Source organism: Somniosus microcephalus, chromosome 27 (assembly GCF_052327205.1).
Source record: "Somniosus microcephalus isolate GS21.2 chromosome 27, FLI_Smic_1.0, whole genome shotgun sequence".
NCBI lineage: Eukaryota > Metazoa > Chordata > Chondrichthyes > Squaliformes > Somniosidae > Somniosus > Somniosus microcephalus.
The window spans coordinates 9,270,838-9,283,996 of record NC_141013.1 but is presented as its reverse complement, the minus strand read 5'-3'; the positions used below and the strand labels follow the sequence as shown (position 1 = coordinate 9,283,996).

The window sequence follows — 13,159 nt, the reverse complement described above, 5'->3', positions numbered from 1 at the left end:
CAAGGATGTCTTGCTGCAGTTGTACGGGGCCTTGGTGAGACCACACCTTGAGTATTGTGTGCAGTTTTGGTCGTCTTATCTGAGGAAGGATGTTCTTGCCATGGAGAGAGTGCAGTGAAGATTCACCAGACTGATACCTGGGATGGCAGGAATGACGTATGAGGAGAGATTGGGTCGATTAGGCTTATATTCGCTAGCGTTTAAAAGAATGAGAGGGGATCTCATTGAAACTTATAAAATTCTAACAGGACTAGACAGACTAGATGCAGGAAGGATGTTCCCGATGACGGGGGAGTCCAGAACCAGGGGTCACAGTCTAAGGATAAGGGGTAAGCCATTTAGGACTGAGATGAGGAGGAATTTCTTCACCCAGAGAGTGGTGAACCTGTGGAATTCTCTACCACAGAAGGCAGTTGAGGCCAATTCATTAAATATATTCAAGAAGGAGTTAGATATATTTCTTAAGGCTAAAGGGATCAAGGGATATGGGGAGAAAGCAGGGACAGGGTACTGAATTTGGATGATCAGCCATGATCTCATTAAATGGCGGAGCAGGCTCGAGGGGCCGAATGGCCTACTCCTGCTCCTATCTTCTATGTTTCTATGTAAGAGCAGGGGAGATCTCCCTGGTGTCCTGGCCAATATTTATCCCACAACCAACATTTAAAAATATTTATTTGGCCACTTTTGTTTACCAGTTCTAAAAACACTGGACATTGGCTGTCTGACTGACAGTCAACAATCATCCAATCAGGTAACAAAGAGTCTATTCACTTTCTGACTGAGGAATGATGGCGGGGCACTGCGAGGATGGACGTGTCGGGTGACCAATGGTGAGAGTGTGGGGGCGGGGCGGCTGGAGGCAGACGGTCATGTGACGGAATCTCCAGGTATGTATCCAACCAGAGTTGGCAACCCTGATCCCGTTGCTCTTTGACCTCACTGCATTGCGTTTAGTTTTTGATGCCGACTGTCATCTCGAACGACAGTTTTGCACAGAAAATATAGCTTCACCCCGGCTCGGATTTCCAGACCGTACCTTACCTTAAAGGCCGGGGAGATCCTGCTGGGCCTGGTTTCATTGTACTGACCTGATCCCAGAGAGCAATCTGTCTGGTGTTCCACCTGGAGACGCCGGTAGTGAGCAACCTCTTCGTATTCCCCAGGATCACCACCCGGTTCACTTTGTGATTCTTGCAGTTTGCTTCCTGCAGAGACAGAGTAGATCACTTCAGCTACGTTTTATTTGTCTTGCGGTAAAGTGGACACGCTTAGATCCTTATTAACCCTTTCAGCTATCAACCCCCACCGCCCTGCCTTTTCCCCCTCTTTACTACCCATCTCAGCTTAAGACAGAGACCGTGCCTGGTAAACAGTGTCATATACAGGAAACTTTGTGCTATCCGGCACCGACGGGACCGAGCTGTTGCCGTCCCATCAAAACTGCCGGACATACCAGCGTTAATGTTGAAGCATACGGAGGTTTTCATCTCCGTATCTGACAACAAACACTGTTGCTTAGCAACAGCTTCTAAACAGTCGGCCCGTACCTTGGAAGCGTCTCTGTAGCTTAGCAACAGCTTCAGAGAGACTTTCCAGAGCCTGACTGTTGAAAAGAAAGCCACGAGAAGAAAAAAAACCTAACAAAACGGCTCCTGATTTCTGCCGGTAGATCGAGGTTTCCGGACATACAACCTCCGGATAAACCAAAGTCTCCTGTAGTGTTGCCAATGAAGCAGGAACACACACACACACTCAGAATGGCACTATGTCCTGGTTACAGCTTAACACTCTTTCAATCTTCTGATTACCAATGGATCTTTCTCCTTGTTACGCAGACCTGAATGGCTGTGGCGGACAACTGGTTTAGCCATTCACCGCCAGATCTGGCTGGACCACATAAAGCATTATCGGATCCTGCTCTCGTCTGCCAAAATTGCTCACTATTCCAGAATCACTCTGGAATGCAAAGATAAACCCCGGCTCCTATTCTCCACTGCATTCTCGTCTTCTTAAACCCCTCTCCCGTCTCCTCCACCCTCACCTCCGACAACAAGTGTGAGGAGCTCATGGACTTCTTTGTCTCTAAGATTGAGACTATCCATTCAGCTGCCTCTGTCACTTCCCTTCCTTCCCCTAGCCCACTGGGCCAAACTTCCTCTAAGGTTCCCCCCTGCCCTAGCCCTGAACTCACATCATTCTGCAGTTTCTCTTCAATCTCCCATCATGACCTCTCCACGCTCATCTTGTCCATGAGACCCACCTCCTGCTCCCTCGGCCCTCTTCTTCCAAACTGCTGACCACCCAACTTCCTTTTCTGGCTCCCATGTTAGCTGATATTGTTAACGGTTCGCTCTCCTCAGGTCTCCCCTCTCCCTCAAATCTACCGTCATCACCCCTCTCCTCAAAAAACCAACCCTTGATCCCTCTGTCCTTGCAAACTACCGCCCCATCTCCAACCTCCCTTTCCTCTCCAAAATCCTTGAACGTCTTGTCGCTTCCCAAATCCGTGCCCATCTTTCCCACAATTCCATGTTTGAATCCCACCAATCAGGTTTCCGCCCTTGCCACAGTACCGAAACGGCTCTCATCAAAGTCACAAATGAGCCAATGTAGGTCAGCGAGCACAGGGGAGATGGGCGAGCGGGACTTGGTGCGAGTTAGGACACGGGCAGCCGAGTTTTGGATGACCTCAAGTTTACGTAGGGTGGAATGTGGGAGGCCAGCCAGGAGTGCGTTGGAATAGTCAAGTCTAGAGGTAACAAAGGCATGGATGAGGGTTTCAGCAGCGGATGAGCTGAGGCAGGGGCGGAGACGGACGAGGTTACGGAGGTGGAAATAGGCAGTCTTATTTATGCTGCGTATCAACGTAGCTAAAGCCAATTGTCGATCAGCTTACTCAACACAAACAAGGAGCAAACCCGGGACTTTGTTGGCCTGCGTGGCTTAGTACCACATGACAGGGGAGCCGGCAATGTTTTCGTACAAGCAGTTAACGCACTTGCATCAAGCTCCCCTCCCTGCTGTTTTAATGGAGGCACCTGTTAAATTAGCAGAGAGAGGAACTTGGTACAAATAGATTTGGCCTCATATGATAACATCATCGACAATGGCCCAGGATTTACTGTGAGCGGCGAACGAACAGAGCCCACCGTACCTTGGACTTGGCCTTGACCATTGTTCCCTGTAATTGTTATTGGCCCTGCACAGCCCCTTTAAGGGGCTGCATGGGCCATTCAAAATACCGCTCACGCGTGGTTTTTATATTGAAAAGCCGGCTGCGAGGGTTCCCTGGAGCGCCGTGCGGCCGCACAGCTTACAGGCAACATTGCCCTTGACCATTTAATCACTATGGCCTCTTGCACTGGAAGTTGCTGTAAGTGAGAGATCCAAGAGATCTTCCACGGAACATCTGGGACCTGTGGGAACAGGGCCAGCAACGGTGTGTCTCCTTAACCAACCCAGATTGAAGTATTGTCAATGAACTGCGCAGACTCTGAACCAGGAAGTGTAAGTTAGAGTGAGTGAATTCAATGTCAAATCAGGTACAGAAAGAAAAATAAAGAGGGAAATAAATAATTGGTTTAAGAGAGAGAGAAAAAAGAGACAGAAAGAAAAAGTAAAACAAAAATAATTTAAATTAAAAAAATCTCCAACAACAATTAGAAGCTGAAGGAATGAGACTCCACACTTGTAAAAATTAAATATTCAGTACCAGAGAGGTTGTTTGGCCGTAATTAAGACTTATCACGCCGTTTTAAAGGGTGCATAGACTGAAATGGACAAGCCCTAACTTTCTGTGGCGAGTTTAGTCCATATCTACGACGTCAGTACAGCATCTTCACGCCGTTCAATACATTTAAATGGCGAGCCAGACGGCGAGATGCCGTTTTCGCGCAGTTTACGGCGGGGCGGTGCATCTCGGCAGTAACTCCCAGATTTTCGCGTTTAACCGCGCATCTGTGCTCGCCTGAAGTTGCTGTCCTATTTGCGCATAACTAAAGGTGAACGCCGTTAGCCTCATTGTTGCTTTTACAGTAAATTCTGGCCCAATAATTTCCCACCCTTTTGTGCCTCTATCCGCTTTTGATATCATAAGTCGAGATATAGAACACGTTAATTCACACGTATATAAGGACGGGAGTTCCAAGGCCAAGGAGCTTCGCTAGATAAAAGTGCGGGATGCAGAATTGGGGCTGCAATGTTGTAGTCCCATCTCCAACCTGCATTTCCATTTACTTAGTCTTTGTGCTTCTAATGGAGCCTCACATTTTCTGCTCTAAAGTATATCCTCTAAGTAACTTTTATCAAAATGTAACATGGATAGGTTTTTACACTGGTACAGACCGCAGACTTCAACAAGTTAACACTACTCAAAGGCTTCAAGGAGAAATGACTTGCTGAGATACGTATGATACTTAAAATGCTTTGCGTGGTGCATTATTCATGGCGTGAGTGTAATGGAGATGCCAAGCGGCAGTTTAAATATTTAACTCTCTGAAATATATCTGCGCTGCTCGCTCTGCAAAAAATTTCTAACCCACCAAGAATGCCCTGCAGGCTCAGCATTCATGGTTCGACCTCGCAAAACACCAGCGATCAGGGTGGAGAGGGTTCACCAGACAAGCCGGGAAGGTGGGCAAATATGGCCAACTCCCTTTCTCCGAGCTGTCAGTGAGCTTAGTCAGTGACATCGACCCCCACTGTCCCACCAGCAGGTTGTGTCGTACATGGGTCACTCTGCCACGTATTCGACTATTATTTCTTCTCGAATTCGCTGATTTATGCGGGTTGTAGCGAGCATCACTGGCCACCCTCCGATAAGTCAAAGTGCCATTCTTCAACTGCGGCGCTGGACGTGCTGGTGTTTATCCCCTCCATTCTCCACAAACTCCAACTCATCCGAAACTCTGCTGCCTCTATCCAGTCCTGCATCAAGTCATCATAGTCATAGAGTCATAGAGTTATACAGCACGGATAGAGGCCCTTCGGCCCATCGTGTGTTGCTCACCCATCAGCCCTATCTTTGCTGACCCACATTGGCTCCCTGATTGGGTCGCCAACTTTGGTCGGACGAATTCTTAGAGGTTTCATCACATGACCTCCTGCCTCCAATGGCCCCACCCGGTCGAACAGCCTTTTTTTCTCCCATCTCCAATATTTAGTAACTAATAAATGAAAGTGTCCAAAAAAAATTTTTTTAACACGTTTTAAAAGATATCGATGATCTTTCTCCTGGGTGTTGCAGTGACCTTGAGGTTAATCTTTAATTCCTGGAGACTCCTGAAGAGTTGGCAACTCTACTCCCAGACCGCCAATGCTTAAAATTTTAACTTCTCATCCTTGTGTTTAAATCCTTCGATGGTCTTGCTGCTCCCTATCTCTGTAATCTCCTCCGGCCCTACAACCACCCATTCCCCCTCCCACCCCGCTCTCAACAAACTTTCAATTCTTCTGACTCCAGGCTTGTGCGCACTCCCTCCTCCCCTCTCCCGCACCATTGCCGGCCGTGCCTTTTCCTGTCTATGCCCCACACTCCGGAATTCCCTCTCGTAACCTTTCCACCTCCCATTTCTCCTTTAGCAGCCTCCTTAGAACCCACCTCTTCGACCAAGCTCTTGGTCACCTGCCCTAATCTCTCCTTCATTGCTTCAACCGCCATTTTCCTCACACCTCCTGGGAAGCACCTTGGGACGTTTTTCTACGTTAAAGGCGCAATATAAATGCAGGTTTTTGTTGTAGTAAGTTATTAAATTTTATGTTGTAAATTTCCAGACACAAATCTTAAGAAACATTACAACTGCCTTTCTCCAGGATGCTGTACGCCCTGTTATACCACCGTTATCAACATGTTTGCTTTCAATGGTTTAATAGCAAAAGAATTTTAAGCAGTAAGCAATATGCTCCAAGGGGAAATTAAAACCCTAACTATTGGTAAATTGTTTTGCCGTGAGCAGCTTCACACCTGAGCTAGGTCAGCGGCCGGACATCTCCTTAACCATCTTGCAGAACAGATCAAAAGCTTTTCAGGTTCAGTTTATGGTCTGTTCTGAATTACCCGATCTCTGCCATGGCAACAGTTGTGATCCTATAATTGGCCTTCGAGAACCTGGGGGTAGGGAGGGACAATTCAGCCAGCTGTAAAACTGGGAACAGGACTGGGCTTGACTGTACGACCCTTAATCATAGAATCATACAGTGCAGAAGGAGGCCATTCGGCCCATCGTGCCTGTGCCGGCTCTTTGAAAGAGCTATCTGATTAGTCCCACTCCCCTGCTCTTTCCCCATAGCCCTGCAATTTCTTTTCTTTTCAAGTATTTATCCAATTACCTTTTGAAAGTTACTATTGAATCTGCTCCCACCGCCCTTTCAGGCAGCGCGTTCCAGATCACAACAACTCGCTGCGTCAAAAAAATTCTCCTCCTCTCCCCTCTGGTCTTTTGCCAATTATCTTAAATCTGTGTCCTCTGATTACCGACCCTCCTGCCAATGGAAACAGTTTCTCCTTATTTACTCTTTCAAAACCCCTCATCATTTCGAACACCTCGATTAAATCTCCCCTTAACCTTCTTTGTTCTAAGGAGCAAGATCCCAGCTTCTCTAACACAAAAGCAAAATACTGCGGATGCTGGAAATCTGAAATAAAACCAGAAAATGCTGGAAACACTCAGCAGCGTCTGTGGAGAGAGAAACAGAGTTAACGTTTCAGGTCAATGACCCTTTGTCAGAACTGTTTGTATCCCAGCTGCTCTAGTCTCTCCACATAACTGAAGTCCCTCGTCCCTGGTATCATTCTGGTAAATCTCCTCTGCACCTTCTCCAAGGCCTTTGACATCCTTTCTAAAGTGCGGTGCCCAGAACTGGAACAAAATACTCCAGCTGAGGCCTAACCAGAGTTTTATAAAGGTGTAGTATAACTTCCTTGCTTTTGTACTCAGTGGGGTCGATTTTGCCAGCCCCGGGGAGGAGGATACGGAGGCGGGACTGCTGGGAAAATGGCAGATTCTGGGGCTGGGTGCCCATCCCGCCCCCAACCCGCCACCGTGCCATCTTCCCAGGAGGTGGGTACCCGACACGCGCTGGGAGCCGCCTCCTCGAGGTGGGAAGGGGATTAATGACATTTAACTGCCTGTTAACAGGTAGTTAACAGGCAGTTTTTTGGATAATCCCTATTTTGCCACCTAAAGTGTGGGCTTCCCGATGGCTCCGAACCTCGCCGGGGTCAGCAAGGCGAGCCATGAGTCTGCGGGGGTCGTAGAGGCCGAGATGTCCGGTGGGCAGGTGAGTGATGGGTGCATGTGTGCAGAGGTAAGTGTGTGAGGTGAGTCTTAAGTGTTTTAAAAGCTTTACTTACCTTTGCTTCTTCCTCCAGGCTTCATCCCTTCAGGTCTCGGGAGTCCCTCAGCTCACTGGCAGAGAAAGCAGAATGGCCACTGCATCCTCAAATGCAGCAGCCTTCTGCTTTCTGCTCAGGAAGGCTTTCTAACTGAGTCTTGACTAAGGACTCAACTTAGAAGACAGATTGTCAGTGTTTGACAGCTTCACAGAGCCGTCAAACGATGACAATTCATCTGTCAAAAGCTCTTGACAGATGAAATGTCACTAGCTGATGTCACCAGTAACCAGCTTTCCCTTAATTGGCCTGCTGAGCCCGCTGGGCGTGCTTAACAAGGTCAATCAAGGGAAAATAGCGTGGGTTGGCTGGACGTCGATGGAGGCGGGACTAAAACCCGACAAGCAGCAGTCCCGCCTCCATCACATCCCCATTGGCAAAATCACCCCCATGGTTCAATAGTCAAATAGCCAGAGGACACTGTTTAGGTTCAGATACAAAGAATGGTTGCTAGGCAGGGATACCTCGGGTCTCTGGAACGGATGCCTACCATGAGACATTGCAAATCGGGGGCCTAAGGTCTAAGGTTGCCAACCCTCCAGGATTGCCCTGGAGTCTCCAGGAATTAAAGATCAATCTCCTGGGAGCAACGCCCGGGAGAAAAATCATAGAAAGTATTTTTAAAAAGTGTGTGGGGGGGTGGGGTTCCACTGCCTTTGCACAATTTTCTTTATTAGTTATAAAAATATTGGCGATGCGGGTGAAAAAAAGTCTCTTCGATTGGGCGGGACGGTTGGAGGCCAGAGGTCAGGTGACGAAAGCTCCAGGCATACGTCCCACCAGAGTTGGCGACCCTGCTTTCAGGAAGGGAGAAGAAAAGATTTGTTCAGTGAGAACCTGCCGGCTACATGTGGTACGACAAGTAACGGGTTGTGCTGCAAACACTGCCATTGAGGTGGATTGGAACTGAGAGCTGGAACAGCGTAACTGCGTGTAACGTTACACCAGTCATCCATCACTCACTATTTATTGCTTGCTCAATCCGTACTGCAGGCTGCAGTACTCAGGCCAATGGCACTGGAAGACAGCAGAACAAGACACGACAAAGGCAAAACTGACAGGCACTTACCGCTGATAATTGTAGGTAGCTGGAAGTGCTCCACTACATTACAACAGTGACTACACTTCAAAAAATGTGCTTCATTGGCTGTAGAGTGCCTTGGGATGCCCTGAGGTCGTGAAAGACGCTATAGAAATGCAAGTCCTTTCCTTCTTTCTTACTCTGACATAAATCATAAGAAACATTCCAACTGCCTCTCTCCCGAATGCGGTGAGGAATTTCATTTCTGGAGTGCAATGCAGCTTTAGCTACGCATTAAGCTGTGATCCCGGTACAGCAGACTCAATGGGCCCGATTTTTGGCTTGTGTGGGAAATGGCCGGATTTCCCCGAATGTGGGGTTTCTGACACACATAAAAAAGTGTCAGCCAGCCCCACGCAATTTTCCCTCAATTGGCCAATTAATTCCCAGCATGTGGGAAGCCTTGCTAATTGTCTAAATCGAGTCAGAAATCCCCACACTATGATGTCATCATTCGTGGTGCTTTCAAAGTGTCCAGCAAGCTTCTCCACCTCTGCAGGCTTCTCAACCACTCTTGCACAATGGCAGAGGAGCCTGCACCAGCTGCTGCCAGCGGCAGAGGCCGAGTTGCGGGCAAATTAAACGAGACGTCATTGCAGACCTTGGTGGATGGGGTAAGTGTGGTGTATGTAACCTGTTCCACCTTAAGAGAACTTAAGCCTGTTCCACCTTAAGAGATGTACTACTTTCTCTGGCTGCTGTATACGTAATACCGGTGGTGACCACACCGGTATATAAGCACTGTGTATTAATATTGTATTCAATATAGTCCCGACCTCCAACCAGTAAAGACCTGTTGAATTTACTCTTGTAGTCTGTGTAGTAATTATCACTATAACACACAGACTTAACAGTGGCGACGAGTCCGATTCTTACCCTGCGGCAGTTATTTCCACGGCGGCTTCGTCCACAGACAGGAGGTCGAAGAGAGGTTTCCACCCTCATCACCCTACTGGAAGACACGTCGAGCGGCAGGCATCGAGAAACCGGAGTGCAGAAGACATCCTGACCTCGAAGCCTCCATCAGCGACTGTCAGCTTTCTTCTTTCTACCTCGGTGGTGGGTAAGCCGGGCAGCGACGTGACAGAAAGTCAACCGCGTTGGCTGTACAGACGGGGCTGGGAAGACGGAGGAATAAGGGCGGTGAGATCAATCGCGACCAGAGATAAGGGCCGGGCCGCTTTCGAGCGAGAGGCGCAGCGCAGGGACATCGATCGCGACCGGAGATAAGGGCCGCATTCGGGCTAAAAGGCGCAGCGTCTGGGGAAACTGAAGGCGCGAGAGCCGCGGTGAAGCGGAGACAGCGTCGGGGGACGGTTGAAGACCGCCAAGCGCGGGAAAACCGCCATTTTGTGGGCGGAGGACGACGACAAGAGCGGGAAGCCGCCATCTTGGATAACATAAAAATACAATAAATTGCAACGATGCCTAAACATGGGAACATTAATACCTTTGATAGTGACATCGAAGATTGGGCCATGTATGTAGAACGCATACAAAATTATTGTAAGGCAAATAAAATTCCTGATGCAGATAAAGCACTAACATTATTAAATTTAATGGGTGCGAAGACATACGGGCAATTGAAACACCTGTTATCACCAGATGAACCGGCGGATAAGACGTTCGAGGAGATTGTTACTGTCCTGAAAAATCATCTAAACCCCACGCCGCTGATGCTAGCGGAACGATTTAAATTTTACGACAGAAGGCAGCTGCAGAATGAAAGCAATGCTGAATATTTGATGGAATTACGTAAGCTAGCAAAATATTGTCAGTTTGGAACGGGACTGACAGAGGCACTACGAGATAAATTTGTGTGTGGTTTATTTAAACAGGATACACAAAAGCGACTGCTCGAGGAGAATGAGCTGATGCTTGAGAAGGCGGTCACTATGGCAGCAGCACACGAAGCCGCAGCGAGAGGCACGGCAGTAATGCAGCTACGGTCACCGGAACTCGGTACAAACAAATTGGGTTTGAGTTCTGTCAAATGTTATCGTTGTGGAAAGACAACGCACGATCAGAACCAGTGTTGGTTTAAAAACCAAGAATGCAGAACGTGTGGCAGGCTCGGCCACATAGCTAAAGTATGCCGGTCAGGAAAGAAGACCAGCAACAAAAAGTCACCGCAAGGAAAATACGCAAAGGTACACAAGGTGACAAAGAACAGTTTGACCGAACAGAAGTCAGATTCAGACGCTAGCAGTAATGAACTGGATAGCTTAAGAGTACACAATGTTGGTAAGGATGCAGATCTCCAGACAATTTGGGTCACTCTTCAGATAGCAGGAGTCCAAGTAAAAATGGAATTGGACACTGGATCGGCATTGACGGTCATGAATAAGAAAGATTACAGAAGGTTATTCCAACATATTCCCCTACAGGATACGGAGATTATATTGAAAACATACACGGGGCAAAGAGTGTACCCCATCGGAAAAATAGAGGTAGAAGTGGTCCACAAGGGCGAAGAAAGCCAAGTAATGGACTTATATGTGCTACCTGAAGGAGGTCCACCACTACTAGGACGGGAGTGGATTAGGAAAATGAATATGGACTGGCACTCCTTGAAGGTACTAACGGTAGATTCCGGGGAAACAGATGTCAAACCTAAAACGATTGTCCAGAATATTGGATGATGCTAAAGAGGTGTTCCAGCAGGGACTGGGAACACTGAGAGGAATTACGGCAAACATCAAGATTGATGAACATGCACAACCAAAATTTTTTAAATCCAGACCGGTACCCTATGCAATACGACCTACTGTTGAAGCGGAACTGGAAGCACTAGAACGTTCAGGTGTACTGTCTAAGGTAGATTGGAGTGAGTGGGCTACGCCCATTGTTCCTGTTATGAAACGTCCTGCGAGCAACAAGCCACGAGATCCAGGGAAGGTTCGCATCTGTGGAGATTTCAAAATCACCGTTAATCCGGTGCTTCACACGGTGCAGTATCCGCTTCCACGGATTGAGGATATTTTCGCTTCATTGTCTGGCGGGAAACACTTCACCAAGATAGACCTGGCGCAGGCGTACTTGCAGATGGAGGTTGAGGAAGAGTCACGCCAATACCTCATGATCAACACGCATCGAGGGTTGTACCGGTACAATAGGCTGGTTTTTGGAGTGGCATTGGCTCCAGCAATTTGGCAGAGGGCCATGGAGCAGGTATTACAGGGAATTCCAGGCACACAATGTTACCTGGACGATATTCTGATCACAGGTGATGGTGATGAACAACATCTCGCAAACTTGGAACTGGTGCTCAACAGACTGAAAGAGTATGGACTTAGAGTAAATCGGCAGAAATGTGAGTTCTTCCAGAAGCGGATCTCGTACTGTGGCCATGTCATTGACCGGGAGGGGCTTCATAAGTCTCCTGACAAGATTGAGGCAGTTGTAAAGGCTCCCGCTCCGGAGAATGTCTCTCAGTTGAGGTCGTTTCTAGGATTAATTAACTATTACCATAAATTTCTGCCAAATCTATCCACGGTACTGCACCCGTTAAACGCTCTTTTACAGAAAGGGGTACCATGGGAATGGGGCGAAAACTGTAAGAAGGCATTTCGCAAAAGCAAAGAATTGATCACCTCAGAGGAAGTGTTGGCTCACTTCAACCCGACACTGCCTATTCGGTTGGCTTGTGATGCTTCTCCATATGGTATTGGGGCAGTACTCTCACACAAGTTGCCAAATGGCACGGAAAGGCCAGTCGCGTTTGCATCCAGATCATTGACCTCCGCTGAGCGCAACTATGCGCAGATCGATAGGGAGGCTCTTAGCCTTGTATGGGGAGTGAAGAAGTTTAATCATTACCTGCAGGGCCAAAAATTCACACTTCTGACAGACCATCAACCATTGGTATCCATTTTTAACCCTAAGAAGGGTGTTTCGGTGATGACAGCGCAGCGTCTCCAGAGATGGTCTCTTTTCCTAGGGGCACATCAATATCAAATAGAATTCAAAGGTACGAAACAGCATGGCAATGCTGATGGGCTGTCGCGCCTGCCACTACCTGAAGAAGAAGACACGACGAAAGTTGACCCTGTTGAGTTATTTCATTCGACCATCATCGAGTGTTTACCAGTCACCAATGCAAGTATTGAAAGAGAAACCAGGAACGACCCGACACTGTCCAGAGTCTACGAGGTGACAGTGAAAGGATGGCCAACACGGGGTAATCCTCTGTTACCGGCATTTTCGGCAAGGCGAGACCAGCTGTCCGTCTGCCATGGTACCTTGATGTACGGGACAAGAGTGATTATTCCTCCCAAGTTAAGGGAAAGAGTTTTAAACGAACTGCATGAAGGTCATCTGGGGGGAGTTAAAATGAAAAGTCTTGCTAGGGCTTATGTATGGTGGCCGGGTATTGACCAACAGATTGAGGAGTTAACGAAAAGCTGCGCTGGGTGCCAAAAAGTGCAAAATGCACCTCCGATAGCACCGCTACACCCATGGGAATGGCCTTCAGCCCCATGGCAACGCGTACACATTGACTTTGCTGGTCCATTCATGGACTCCATGTTCCTAATCGCGGTGGACGCACATTCCAAATGGCCAGAAGTCATCAAGATGAATACCACTACTTCAGAAAAGACAATTGCGGTGTTAAGAACAATATTCGCAAGGAACGGATTGCCAGAACAGATCTGTTCGGACAACGGACCACAGTTTGTATCGGA

The 13,159-nt window shown here is 48.0% G+C and overlaps 1 protein-coding gene across 2 annotated transcripts in view; it reads right to left on the bottom strand.

Moving 5' to 3' along the window:
- coro2ba (coronin, actin binding protein, 2Ba) overlaps positions 1-13,159 on the bottom strand; it is a 248,999-nt gene that overhangs the window by 16,693 nt on the left and 219,147 nt on the right. For both annotated transcript variants that reach the window (XM_085968481.1, XM_085968482.1), the window contains exon 6: positions 1,092-1,208. In XM_085968481.1, coding sequence (XP_085824607.1) covers positions 1,092-1,208 — 117 coding nt within the window. The remainder of the gene's footprint in view (positions 1-1,091; positions 1,209-13,159) is intronic.